Source organism: Penicillium cataractarum, assembly GCF_028827025.1.
Source record: "Penicillium cataractarum strain IBT 29864 chromosome Unknown utg000001l, whole genome shotgun sequence".
NCBI lineage: Eukaryota > Fungi > Ascomycota > Eurotiomycetes > Eurotiales > Aspergillaceae > Penicillium > Penicillium cataractarum.
This window is the reverse complement of record NW_026622737.1, coordinates 2,891,556-2,905,445: the sequence shown is the minus strand read 5'-3', so window position 1 is coordinate 2,905,445 and position 13,890 is coordinate 2,891,556. Positions and strand designations below refer to the sequence as shown.

At 52.5% G+C, this 13,890-nt stretch overlaps 5 protein-coding genes across 5 annotated transcripts; 4 read left to right on the top strand and 1 right to left on the bottom strand.

The window, feature by feature from the left end:
* Window positions 1–1,315: 1,315 nt before the first annotated feature.
* N7496_000998 (uncharacterized protein) lies at window positions 1,316–1,594 on the top strand (the record flags this gene model as incomplete). The annotated part of the gene is made up of 1 exon (XM_056693929.1): window positions 1,316–1,594. One exon carries the CDS (start codon window positions 1,316–1,318, stop codon window positions 1,592–1,594), a length of 279 nt encoding a protein of 92 aa, XP_056560658.1.
* Window positions 1,595–2,112: 518 nt separating this feature from the next.
* N7496_000997 (WD repeat protein) lies at window positions 2,113–6,320 on the top strand (the record flags this gene model as incomplete). Its single annotated transcript, XM_056693928.1, has 2 exons — window positions 2,113–2,294; window positions 2,513–6,320. The coding sequence occupies 2 exons, from the start codon at window positions 2,113–2,115 to the stop codon at window positions 6,318–6,320; spliced, it is 3,990 nt and encodes a 1,329-aa protein (XP_056560657.1).
* Window positions 6,321–6,546: 226 nt separating this feature from the next.
* N7496_000996 (uncharacterized protein) lies at window positions 6,547–8,266 on the bottom strand (the record flags this gene model as incomplete). Its single annotated transcript, XM_056693927.1, has 2 exons — window positions 6,547–7,290; window positions 7,352–8,266. 2 exons carry the CDS (start codon window positions 8,264–8,266, stop codon window positions 6,547–6,549), a joined length of 1,659 nt encoding a protein of 552 aa, XP_056560656.1.
* A 257-nt stretch (window positions 8,267–8,523) lies between these two features.
* Window positions 8,524–10,462, top strand: N7496_000995 (splicing factor cactin; the record flags this gene model as incomplete). The annotated part of the gene is made up of 5 exons (XM_056693926.1): window positions 8,524–9,039; window positions 9,106–9,582; window positions 9,641–10,270; window positions 10,337–10,369; window positions 10,445–10,462. The coding sequence occupies 5 exons, from the start codon at window positions 8,524–8,526 to the stop codon at window positions 10,460–10,462; spliced, it is 1,674 nt and encodes a 557-aa protein (XP_056560655.1).
* A 1,537-nt stretch (window positions 10,463–11,999) lies between these two features.
* N7496_000994 (uncharacterized protein) lies at window positions 12,000–13,630 on the top strand (the record flags this gene model as incomplete). The annotated part of the gene is made up of 2 exons (XM_056693925.1): window positions 12,000–12,893; window positions 12,977–13,630. The coding sequence occupies 2 exons, from the start codon at window positions 12,000–12,002 to the stop codon at window positions 13,628–13,630; spliced, it is 1,548 nt and encodes a 515-aa protein (XP_056560654.1).
* Between the last annotated feature and the right edge of the window lie 260 nt (window positions 13,631–13,890).

The window sequence follows — 13,890 nt, the reverse complement described above, 5'->3', positions numbered from 1 at the left end:
CAAACTGGCGGTGCAGAGTATCTGGAAGTCCCGAAATAAAGAGTGGTTCGTGCCCGACCAGGGTGCGTAGATTGGAAAGGGGCCAAAGCAACAGGGATCAGGCCTAGGACGAGAGTTTGGAATTGAAATGCATCCAGTTGACCTCACTTCCTCTTGGGCAGCTTCCAGTTATATAAACGTTGGTAAGGACATGAGAGATCGATAGTCACAGACCTATCCGTATAGGAAAAGTATGTATACCCTGTTAGGCTGGTCCCACACGCATGGCCATGCTTCAGCCAAGGCCAACCTCGATTAGAAATGACTACATGACAGATCGAAAAGGGAAAACAAAAAAAGTACTGTACCTATGGTCCAGAAGCTAATAAAATGACAGGTATGGCCGTCAATCTTCACAAGAGGTGTGGGGGGGGAGGGGCACTTAGTTGATCATATATATAGAACTCCCATGCAATAGACGAATAATATCGAGTGTTTGCGAATAGAATGATGGTATATTACTCTATAAATATAATTACAATCCAATTTGTTGTATCAATCTACAGAAGGTGATAGGGTAGGTATCACTTATTGTATGTAAATCATATTCCATCTTGTACTAGAGTGCATCACATAAAGATTGTCATCGTCATCCCGGCCCATTCGAGACACGAGAAGACCGATCACTTAACCACGGTACAGTCAGATTCTGGAAAATTATCTAATGACTATCATAATTTTACCAGATATATATGTATAACGGACGATGGTCTAGTGCACCGACCGACGGATTCTCTTTGATCTCATATTTCTAACGCACGGTCGAGGATCAGATGGATTTCTTTTCCATGGATGGGGGCGCGGACCCCCTCGGTCAACGATCTAGATTGTCTTCGATTGCTTTTAGATTGTCCTCTCTACACGCTAAGACGTCTAGGATGTGCGACCCTCCCCTCCACCTCCTTCTTTTAGCGACCACCCCAGAGCTGCGATTAGCTTACTTGATAACCTAATTAGCTGCGCCCGAACCCCCCCCCCCCTAAAAACCTGGTCTTTTAGCTTCGACGCTGATGAGTCTCAGGGACGACTCAGCGCATCGCTTGGGCCGTCTGAGTTCGAGTCGAGACCTTTTCGAGCTTTCAAGTTCAGGTCGCCTCCCCCCATTCGAGGCCTCGCGACTTGTAGGTCAAGTTTTAGTTCTCTATTTGGTAGTCAACTGTGGGCAGGGTCATAACAATTCGATTGGACTCCCGTCTTTCCGGCTAAACGTGAGACATGGCTTTCTTTTTTTTGGTTTCTTCTTGTGGAGGGGTGGGCCTATACTTTCTTCATTTTTATGCCTCACCAGGAAATCTACTTTGCGTTGCTTGCTTTCTCGAACCTCCCAGCGACCGGTGAGGATAGGATGATTCCCATTCGGAGTGCCGGAAAGCCCAATCTGCAGTGGACTGTGCAATTTCAAAATCTGATCTCTCATGGTGTGTTGGCGTCCAGACCGCTCTTGACATGTGGACAAGTCGGGTTCTTTGAAGAGTTGAAGATGGAGGAGACAGGTCCTCCGGAACAAAGTACGGAGTACATGGGCGGTGGAGGTGTCGATGTCGATCGGGGGTAAGAAGAGTGAACCTAGATTCACGTACAGTACTAAGGTTAGGCCTTGCATTTGTCCGAACCCTATAAGGTTATCCGATCAGTCCTTAGTATGTCCGATAGCCTCGTCCGTTGTCTTGTCCGGAGTATATGTCCTCGGAAGAGGGACTTGAATCCGCAAGACCATGATGGACTGGACTGGCTCATCAGTTACCTAGCAAACTTCTCTTTATGTACCTGATTGCCATCTGAGCTACAGTTACTATCACCATGTCTATATTTCCTATACTCTATCTACTTTGGACCACTCCTTGCTCATCTATGCATACTCCTTCGTATATCAGATGTAGTGGCTGCCTCAGGAACCCAACCCGTCTTCACCGCTTGCGTAACCACCCAAACAACCTTTACTCCGGAGAAGCACCTCACAAAGCCCAACCCACAGCAGCCCCCCCCCCCCACGACACGAGCAAACTCTCCACCCCCCACCACCTTTACACTATTCGGTCAACTGGTCGTGTGCTCGCAATGGAGTGAGAAACCATGTCGGACCTATCTGGGTCACGCTCTCCCATCCCTCCTCCCCCCCCACCACCCACCAAGTACTCACATCGGGCTGCCAACGCGTTCGCCCGCTTCGCCCAGCCCTTCTTCTCCGGGTCGAGACCCCCCAGTCCGCAAAATAGCCGGGTCGATGGCCCCCGGCCGATCAGGTCCAAATCACTGTATGTACTGCATATCCTCTCACACCGCTTCAACTTTGAAATAGTCAAAAGATATCAAGGAAGCAAAGTAAGGCCATTTGGAATATTCTTCATGGTTACTACATACTGCCCTTTCACCCCCTCCACCTTAATTCATCCCCCTCCCTGTCCATTACCCCAGATCGGTCGATAATCCCAGATCGGGCCCCCAATGACACACCTCCTTCTAACGTCACCAGGCCTGGTGAACCGCAGACCGTCACCCACCGGACCGGCATCCCTATTACTGCTCTAGATATCTCGCCCCAGAGAACGCACGCGGTCATCGGAGGCAAGGAGATACTCAAAACCATCCGAGTTTCACCAGATCATTCCTCGGAGGAATTCAATATTCGCAATGCGGTCATCAGCTATGCGTCCACTCATCACGAGTCCGGCGCATCGATGCCGCACAAGGACCAGTTGAACGTGAGGGATGTCAAGTGGTCACATGGCAATTACGACCGGATAATCGCAACGGCGGTCGCCAATGGTCGGATTGTCGTCTACGACCTGCAGCGGCCCGGCCTCCAATTATGTCGCTTCCAGGGCCACAATCGCCAGGTTCACAAACTTGCCTTTAACCCTCATCTCGCATCGTGGTTGTTGTCCGGCAGTCAAGATGGCTCGATTCGAATGTGGGATCTGCGTTCCGCTTCCGCGAATCGGAGCCCTTCCACGTGCGGCAGCAAGCATGTATATCAGGGCAACAGTGATGCGATCCGGGACGTCCGGTGGTCTCCCACTGACGGTGTCGTGTTTGCGACCGCCTCGGACAGCGGCGCCATCCAGATGTGGGATTCGCGTAAAACCAACGCCCCCCTGTTACGTCTTGCGGCTCATGAGCGGCCTTGTTTCGCCGTTGACTGGCACCCGGACGGGAAACACATCGTGAGCGGAGGCACAGACCGGCTGGTCAAGGTCTGGGATTTTTCGCCTTCTGCAGAGCGACGGCAGAAACCTGCGTTCGTGTTCCGAACTCCCCAGGCCATCACCAATGTTCGGTGGCGGCCGCCGTCATGGGTGGGTGACTCCCCCAGTTCGGGTCAGTGGCAGTCATCCCAGGTCGTCACCACCTATGATAAAGAGGATCCTCGGATTCATCTCTGGGATCTTAGACGACCCCATATCCCCTTTCGTGAGTTTGATCGGTACGATGTGCCGGCAAGCGATCTGCTCTGGCATTCTAAGGATCTACTCTGGACGGTTGGCGAGGCCGGGGCATTCACTCAGACCGATGTCCGCTATGCTCCAGCTGTGATTAACCGCCGGCCCATGTGCGCCGTTGCCTGGAGTCCCAATGGAGAATTCGTAGCATTCGCCCAGCCACGACCCAGACGACGTGCTTTGGGGCCAAATGCCTCAGAGTTCCTCCGGGTGGACGAAGACCGGAGTAGTACTGGTGATAAGTCCCTTAGCCAAAGCCCAGCCGACGATATCCTCGATGAAGTGGTCCTAGCTTCGTCGTTCCGGCCGCGACAGACCAAGTCGACGACTATCCGACCATCAAAATCCTTGGGTAGCACCCCGCCTGGTGGAATTGATATCATTCCGGTTTTACCACTGGATGAAGCCCTGGCCAAGATTGCTCTCCCTACTTCTAGTCAGTTGGGAGCAACCGGGGCTATACCCGGTGCTACCAACGATGCGTCTGTGTTCCGGTTCTTGGCAAGCCATTACTCACCGTTGATGGATGAAAATGCTCAAACGCGAAGTTACGCCGAAGTTCTAGGTTCATTGATGGATTCCCTCGACCAGAACGCTGAATGTGCAGACAACTTGTCCCTGACAAAGCTGGCACAGACGTGGCGGATTGTGAAATTTGCCATCCTCCAAGAACTCCAACGAAGGTCAAGGGAGAATGTAACTGGCAAGGAAGGGCCCAAAGGCAAAGCTTCCAAGGATGGCTTGTTGTCAGATAAACTGCGTGTCGCGGAGGAGGGTCGCTCGGGCAAGGTGAAGAGCAGGTTGTTTAAGGGAGTCATGGAGACCGAGGGTCCAAGAGGGCTTATCCACGAAGCCGAGAGCACGTCGAACATGACCACGCCACTTGCGCAGCCCTTGCCTGATTCCCCGCAGGAGTCTTGGGGAAGTAGCACAGACTCGCAGATTCCCTCGGTCAACGAGAATGCGATCGATCTTGATCCCCTTCCACCCTCGGTTCTGAGCTCGCAAAATGGCTGGAGTATGTCGTCAGATGTATCCGAAGTTCGTTCTATTCACCATCCCTTGCGCTTGACCCAGGAGCAATCAGCATCGAGCAATGATACCCATATGTCCACGGCTGCTCTGCCTCAGCGATTGCGGGATCCATTGCAGCTGGATCTCGATGATGAGCAGAGATCAGCACCTCGGGCGATTGCTGGCCGATCTGACTGGCGCACTCGCAGTCACCCAGACTTTCCTCCAGGGGCTTCTGAGGATGATTACGACCAAAAGCTGGAAGATAAGCGGGCTGCCATTAGTAATTACAAACAGACCCCGAAGAAGGTCTTGACGCTGGAGTCTCCAATGGAGTCTCATCGTCCTCCTATTGACCGCTACAATCGGCACGATTCTACCGAAAGTTTCCCCATGTTCTCTGCGTCCACAGACAGTTCTCATCCTTCCAAGTCAGTCGCAGCGTCATACTCGTCGAATAGGCGGCTTTCAGATGCTCGCATGTCGGATGGTGGCCAGGCTGGCTCATATACTACGGGTCGACTTGCTACGGCTGCACGGCGAGAATCCAATCTGGAACCCTCCCTAGAGGAACCAGAGGATGATTTGGATCTTGAAGAGTCGATTCTTGAATCTGATCAAGAAGTCCATCTCGAACGACCCTCGACCCCACCTCCATTGCTTAAAGAATCAACTCCGCTTGAGCAGCCAGGCTCGGAGAATGGGTTGAACCCCTCTTCTGCCAATGAGGTTGCCCGTTTGTCAGCCTACCCGGGGATAGCAGGCATCTACGAAGACCTATCTCAGGTCAAGATCCCTCTTATTCCGGACGCAACAGATCTCACGCCATGGAGCATAGAGGCTCTCATGAAAGAAGCAGTTCGATACTATCACAGTACCAGCAGCTCTGTCGATATTCAAACAGCCGCACACCTACTTCAGAAACTGCATGTCCTCTTCCAGGATTGCGAGGATATCCTCCCATACGAGGAGTGTGAACTAGTTCTCAAAGCCTACAACGAACAACTTATTAGACACTCGATGGACTTGGAAGCTGCAGAGCTCCGTCTATCTTGCGTGCCGAACTATCCCGGCGTCTACGACTACGCCCAAGCAGATACCTTTATCAATGTCTTTTGCTACACATGCCAACGACCCTTTGAAAACCCTCGCCGCGACAACACCCGCTGCCACCGCTGCAACACACCTCAAGCACCCTGCTCGATATGTATGAGCCTCGATCCACCCCCAGAATGGGTCGCCGCACAGCGTGACACGCCCTCTTCTCCTAGCCACACAAGCCCGGACTTGGACGCTGAAACAGTATCCCGCCTTTCAGACCAATCCGCAGCAACAGAGCCCGTTCCAACATCTGAGCTCGACTGCTTCACAACACCCAGACCTAAAGGTGCCTCGCTATGGAGCTGGTGCCAAGGCTGCGGTCACGGCGGCCATGTGGCCTGCATGTCAACATGGCTGGGCGACTTGTCCATGAGCGAAGGCGGCTGCGCTACTCCAGGCTGCTCACACGACTGCGGCCCCGGCCCGCGCCGCGAACTCAACCGGCAGATGCTCATGGTCGAGACCAAACGCCGCGACTCGGTCAGTCGCTCTGCAGGCGTCGGCGTCGTGAAGCACGATCCGTGGACCAAGGGCGAGAGCAAGGCCGTGCAGAAGGTGCGCGGAATGCTAGGCGCTGCGGGCGTTGCGGCCGCGACTGGCGGTGGAGGCGCTGGCGCTGGTCAAGCATCTGGGGCGGTGTCGCCGAAGAAAGTGCGGCTTGTTACCCCTGTTGAGCAGGGTCGGCGAAAGGGTGCGGCTAGTCGGTCTGGTACTGCGCCAGAGTAGATGAAGGCCTGCATGACGTCTTGCTCGTTCAATCTTGTACAACTCTTTCTTATTTTTATTGAATGGCACTCGGTGTCATCTATGTGCTGTTTAGCGGGTGTTTTGGTACCCAAATATGATTCCCCAATGTTAAAGTTAAATCCATCCCTGAGTCAAATTTCGTAGCTCGTTATAGTTTATCTAGACAACCATATATCCAGGAAAAGGTATCTGCAAGGTAGATCCCTCAAAACCTCCGCTTCTTCTTCGCAGGCACCTTACTCTTCGCTTCCAACTGTCGCTTTAACTCTTCCCGCTTACGATCAGCTCTTTGCGCCTCAGTTTCTTCCGGAGCCGGTGCTGCACTTGGGGCTTTGACTGGCAGTGAAGGCTCCCGAGATTCCATCTCCGGCGACACACTGTCTGTGACTGGTTGCATGGGCGCTGGAGATTGTCCACGAGGCTTTCGCTCAGGTGAAGGGACCAGAGCTGGAGACTCCTGTTGAGCGGGGTGTGTCTCCGTGGGAGGCGCTGCTTTCGTTTTCGTCTTGCCGCCTATCATGCCCAGCCTTGTGGGCTTTTTAGTTTTGGGCGGTGATGCGATGGCTGGTGCATGATCCTCGGGTTGCATGGAAGGTTCTTTGGGCGGTGGTGAAGGTACACGCTCTGGTTGGGGCTCTGGTTCTGGTATTTTCTTCTTGCCTCCGATCACGCCGAGGCCCTTTTTGGGCTTCTTGATAGGCTCTTTCGGTGGTGTATCTGGCACGGTGGGTTTTGGGGGAGGTGAAGCTGTCGGTGTAGGTGTACGTCTTCGTCGAGGTGGAGGCAAAAGCTCGGGTTCAAGTTCATGCTCGGATTCGGTTGCCGTCCCATCGTTTGTATGCGCTGTTTGGGGCGATGGCGATAGACTCTTCTTTTTAGCCTTTGGCTTTGGGGGAGATATCGCGGGTTTAGTGTCTTGTGCCCTATGTCGAGGAACGACTTCTTGTTGCTGGAGATTCGGTGAGAATAGGCACTCTATGCTAGAGACGGGAGGGTAGTTTTCAACGAACCTCAAACTCATCAAGGTCACTTTCCGATGCCGTCTCCTCATCCAGATCTACATCGCCCTGTGATTCAATAGGCTTGGCTCTGCTCTGGGATGTAGAAGGCTTCTTCGTTTCCTCCTCTTGGAAAGAAAGGGTCTCAGGGTGCCTTTGCAGACTGCTCCACCACTTGTCTTGCGACGGGCGGAGTCTCTCAATATCGAGACTAGTGCCAGATCCTGCGAGCTCATGGACTAGGTTGAAAGCTACCTTGGAGCTGGAGGAAGAGCCTACAGATTCGGCGAGCCAGCTTTGCTCATTAAACGGCGCAACACCTTTGATGAACTTGGCAGCCTCGGGTCTCGAGCTGCCCTTTCGAGTGGTGCGCAGACCAGCTGCACCGGGGAAAACAGTTCCAAGATCTGCTCCTAGAGCTTCGAATCTGTCAAACAGCTTCCCTAGCACCCAGTCCTTCTGCTTGAGCTGATCCAATAAGGATCGCTGACGGGATTCCCAGGACGCCTCCCCTCGTAACAGCGGCAGAACCAAATGAGACGTCGTAGAGGAAGCAGGCTCTTTGGACAGATAAAGAGTCCATTTGAGCGGTCTTAAAGGAGCGGGCAATTTGGTGCTCGTGTTGAGTTCGAGAGAATCCGAAGTAGTACTAGTGTTTATCGTTGTAGTAGTGCCCCCGTCGCCACGGAGAGCTTCTCCGATCTTGGTGAGTAGAAGATCAAGCTGGTCCAAATCCTCGCTAGGATCGATCGTAGTGGCGCAATCATCCGCTCGTTTCAAAATCTCTTTACGAGATAGTCGTTCAGACCAGATGGAGGTCAGGTCTGTCACGTACAGCTCATAGCCTTGGCGGGTCCATGTGTACTGACAGAGCAGCGGGGGCAGAGATTCTTGCGATAGACGTAGTCTACGCCATTCTGAGGACATGGCTTGAAGAGTTTATCTCCTCTGTTCGAGCTCACTTCGAGATTACCCCGTGTTGTTATGAGGAGGAGCTCTTGCGGATGCGGAGAGCTGCCTGGTTTGGAGCCGCAGAGGCAAGTTAGCCGCACGCTTGACTTTCCGCCGATCTCCCGAATCACTTTTCCACGCGACGTCAACCCAACCACCGCCTTGTTCGACACGCTACAGCTACCGTGAATTCTTCTATTATCTGAACGGTTGCTATTCAAAAGCCCGATAGGATGTCCTCGCGAATCCCGGACCGCTCAGGTCCGCGGCGCAACCGGTCGCGATCCCCGTCGTCCTGGCGTCAACCCCAGAATCGCCCCCGCAATGAACGAGACTATCGCGACCGACAAGATTCAAATCGGAGGTGGGATAATGGAAATTCGCGCGGCCCGGGTCCATCGCGGGATATGCGTGACCAAGTTCGCCTCAACCAGCTTCAAGAGGACGAACAAGCTCGTGAGTGGGTCGCGCAGGAGGACATCTTTGTGCTTAAGCAGGCCAAGAAAAAGGCAGAGATTCGAGTCAAGGAAGGGCGCGCAAAGCCTATCGACTGGCTGACGGTCACACTGCGTGTTATTGATCCCACCCGCGACCCCTTGGACGATGAGATTGCGGATTCCGAGCTCGATGTGGTGGACCCTGATGGTGTCTTCGAGGGACTGTCGCAGTCACAGTTGGAAGATTTGGAGCATGATATTGATACCTTCCTGAAGTTGGAGTCAAACCCGCAGAACCGGGACTTTTGGCAGGTACGTGCTTCCTTTAGTCTAAAATCCGAATGTGACACTCTACTGACAAGGATTCCCTTTCTACAGACAATGAAGATCATCTGCCGTGATCGCCAGAAGACCTCTGCACCTCAAGGACGAGCTCTCAGCTCAGTGGCCGCCGATATCAACCGACTACTTAGCCCGAAAACTTACGAACAACTTCAAACGCTAGAGGTCCAAGTCAAGAGGAAATTGAATTCCAACGAACCCATCGATACAGACTACTGGGAAGAGCTTCTACGCAGCTTGACAGTGTGGAAGGCCCGGGCAAGACTGCGAAATGTATATCAAGATGTGATTGACGAACGCGTTCGCGATCTAAGGAAACAACAGAAAGCGGAGGCGGAATCTATCCGGGAGAAGCTTGCTCCTCTTGCACCCATTGTGTCTGGAGGCGACCAGTCCCAAGCATCGGTGGATTCTGCCGAATTCAAGGGCTTGGATCCCGATCCGTTACTGCATGTGCGCCAGGAAGACAAAGGTCTGGAGATTATGGACGAGGCCGTATTTCTTCGTCAAGTGGTGAGTCCCTCTTTTTTGGTAACACTGGCGGGATTCCTATTATTAACTCGGTATGTAGGCTCGAGAGCGTCAAAAGATTCTTCGCATGGGATATGTTCCTCTTCGACAACGAGGTGCCGAGAGGCCCAGTGCGGTTACCACTAGTGCGGTGTCCACTAGCACGGCCACATCAGGGGTGCCCGGTCGGTTCTCTGCGATCCCCAATGACGATTTCTCGCAAGCTACCAAGGCCTTGTACGAAAGAGAGCTGGCCAAGGGTATTAGTGAGAATGAGGAGATCTTTACTAGCGAAGAGGCAGTGACTACTGCTTCCCAATCACAATGGGCGGGCAAGCACCGACCCCGAAAGCCCCGATACTTCAACCGTGTTCAAATGGGCTACGAGTGGAACAAGTACAATCAGACCCATTATGACCATGACAACCCGCCACCAAAGGTTGTGCAGGGCTACAAGTTCAACATCTTCTACCCGGACCTTATTGATAAAACCAAGGCCCCGACGTATCGCATTGAGCGAGAGGATGGTCGGAAGCGAGGACAGTCTAATGCAGAAGCCGGAGAAGAGGATACTTGCTTGATTCGATTTGTGGCTGGAGCCCCTTACGAAGATATCGCCTTCCGCATTGTCGACAAGGAATGGGACTATAGTGCGAAGCGCGAACGAGGGTTCAAGAGCACCTTTGACAAGGTAAGTCTTCTGCGTTCCACTGTCTACTTAGTCTCGACAATATCCTGACTTGTCTGTGTCATACAGGGTATTCTCCAACTCCACTTCCAGTTCAAGAGGGTAAGTCGATCTCAAAGGCATTTCAGAGGCTGGAAGAATTCTCCTACCGCAAGAACATCGCTGACATTGTCTTAGATCTATTACCGGAAGTAGCGTGGGATGAATCATGTCCACATGGGCATTGATATCGGGAGGGCAAGTGGATATTGGGTTGTTGTGGTGTATGCAGGATGAGGATTCGGGGTGTATTTTCCAGAGCGCCGACTGCCTGTGAATCCAGTTCCTCCACGATTGATTGGGCCGGAAACCTTAACCTTTTCCTCTCTCTTTTCTCAAAAGATCTCACATTCAATAAGCTCGTGATCTGTCCGCACTGTCCACGTGTGGATCCCTATATCAAAAAAATGCTTAATACGACCACTTATTACCATTCCGAGGCCCCCGTTTCCACAACCTTGGGGACTTTGTTCTCTCTCCCCGAGGACAGGGGAGTATTCAGAACCCCCATACAACCACTACTTCGCCTCCCCTCAATGTACTCCTAGTGAGGAGGGATCAGCACTGTTCTTATTTTTGCGGAACGGCGGACGTTGAAAACTGTGGTGACACCTTACTGGCCTGCAGCTTGCAGGTCCATTGGTGACTTCCGGATGGCTAGAAGCAGGCGAACCAGAAAGAAACACCCGCAATGCTGGACGGAACGACAATTCCAGCGAGGCGGTGCTTTTGTCCAGATATCTATATTATATTTGTGTCTTTTTTTTACTTGGACAGCCTTCATCTTCCAGAATGGCCTCTAGTCCGGGTTTCAACTTCCAGAAGACCAGCGCCCGGGCCTCAGACTACCAGGCCTCTGAATGGCGATAAGTTCTGCAGCTCTCCGTCACCAGCAGACCATCTCCCCCTCTTCTCTCTGCTTCCCGTCGGCCCCTTAAGCCCAGTTGAGGTCCCTCAAGGCTATCTTGCATCCATTCAATGCCTACTTGTACATCCCGCTGTCACACTGGACCCGCCTTGACCCTCTATGAGATCATTGGCCAACCTCTGTACTATGAAAAGCCCGTTCCACAGCCTAGCCATCTGGAAGGAGGCGATTTCTCGTCATGCAAAACGAGTGCTGGAATGCAGGAAATGCAGTAGATTGATGCTAGTCATCTGTAGCCCTTTCTACTATTGCCGTCTTCTCTCGTTCCCGCTCTTTTTTTTGGTTTTCTTCTAGTCATTAGTCCCGTCATCCTAGTTACCACTCCTACTCCTAGCACTTCTTAAATTGCTTCCTTAAAAATCCATAGGGGAGAGAAAAAACAAAGTCCTTGGGCTTCAACGATCTCTTGTTTGCTCTGCAAGAAGATCTGGCTATGTACAGGGAGAAGAGGCTTGTGCCATGTGTGCTGGCCAAAAAAATAATTCTGGCGACCCAAGATCATTGAAGCTTACAGCTCCAATTTTTGCATGTCTTTGGTGATGGGGGCATGACAGTCACCCTGGTTACTTGTATGCTGGCGCTTCCTCTATCATTCTCCACCTTGAGATCGAACTCGCGAACACCTCCAACCCCCCCCCCCCAACTCTCCTCGTTTCTCTTTCTATACAAGTGCATGTTTCAAGCTTCTCACTTCCCCTCCAGAGCACACCCTCAGCACCTTATCCTGCCCCAGTTTCAGGGCCACCTTCCCCAATCCCCGACGCCATGGACCACTCGTTCCCATATCACCAGCCTCTGGCTCAGATGCCAACTGACCAGCGAGAGCACGAGCAACATCGTGTCTTGGTACAAACGGGACCTGCCGGTGCCGATGGTCTCTTCCAGGTGACGACTACCAGCGATACTAGCCCCCAGTCTTACCACCCCGGTCCCCCAGTCGAAAACTGGCCGGCATTCAGATCTAACCTGATACCGCAAGCTCTGATGTCCCTTCATCATACTGGGTTTAGTAACCCGTGGGGCGCCACGCTGGAGCCATACGATTTTGGTACTTCTTCTTCTCTCACTCGGGCCCAGATGCCTGACGACACTTATCTCGCATCACTTTACGCTACCCCTCATACTGCCAACGTGCCTTCCACGTTCGCCTCGTCTACCACCAACATGCACCAACCAAACACTCACGCGCCGAGACGCGGTGACAACAATGATTTAATCAACCGGCAAACAGCACCAGTCACTGCTTTCTTAAGTCAGGAACACTTGAATCACTCTCCTCAACACTCGAGCACTCCTCAAAGTTTTGAACGTGTGATGCGCGAAACACCTCCATCACCACCCATTTCCATCTCCTCAGATCACTCCAGACCCCAGTCTAGTGGCCCACGTCACCTTCATGACAGTATGAGTCCTGCCTTGACTATGACTGCGGTTGATAGCCCCTCCCCACGCGTCAGTCTCGCAGATTCCAGTGATCAAGAGCAGACTGGAGAACCCCCATACTCCCGCCTGATTTGGGAAGCCCTCATGTCCACTGATGACAAGATGCTTCCGCTTCAAGGCATCTACCAATGGTTTGAGAAGAACACAACCAAGGGAAAGAATGAGGAATCAAAGGGCTGGCAAAACAGCATTCGGCATAATCTTTCAATGAATGCAGTACGTGCGCTCCTCACTCTACCTACAGTCTTTGGTTTCTGATTGAGAGTATCTTTGTTAACTAATCAACTTCTATTGCTCAGGGATTCGAAGCTATCAAGGTCGAGGCCCCTGGCAAAAAGGCTGTAAACTACTGGCGCTTGACCGAAGAGGCTATTCGAAATGGCGGGGTTCAATCAACAACCCGCTATCGCAAATTAACCGCTAAGAAGGCCATGAGCTCGGATCCCCCCGATCCTCGTCACCAGCGACCAGGGTCCAAAGGTGGAAAGAAGAGTGCCGGGCTCAAGCGCCATGCTACTGAAGACGAGGAATCTCGCCCAGGATCAACGTTACATTATCGAAATGTCCGACAGAACCGATCTCCTCCATTCTATTCCCAGTCTCACTCTCACTCTCAGCCTCAACATCAACCTCAACCTCAACCTCAACTTCAGCCTCCGGCGTCAACTGATGCCGATATTCACCATTTCCAACACTACAACCACACATACTTGACTACACCGTCCGTTGAATTGCCGCAGTACGCGGGACTACACGGGCTAAACGGCCTGCCTCAAGTGCCTCGCGAAAACTGGCAGCAGTTCGACCTAAGCAGCGTGATTGGCACCACCAACCAGCCGCCAGCCAACAACATGGTGTTCTGCGATACAGCGGAAGTGGCCCCCGACTGCGCTGCATTCGTGGGGCCCTGGGTTGGAATGCCTCAGGCCCAGGGTCCAATCATCATGGACTGATGACAGGCATCTCCCAAAATTGCATCAGATCATCTTCAGCTTGAGGTGCAAGTACCCTGTCGGGGGTTGTTCCCATTACAAAAAGGTGGGGAATAGATCCCAATCTCGCAGGATCGAATAACAAAAAGGGGTGGAGTCACTGGAATGGTGTGGGATAATGGGCCATACTTCGAGTTAGTGGCGGACTTGTGGGCGCGCCGGCCTCCCGCTGACTGCATAATTGTTTTTTCTTTCTCTCTTTAATGATTTGCCTTCTCTTC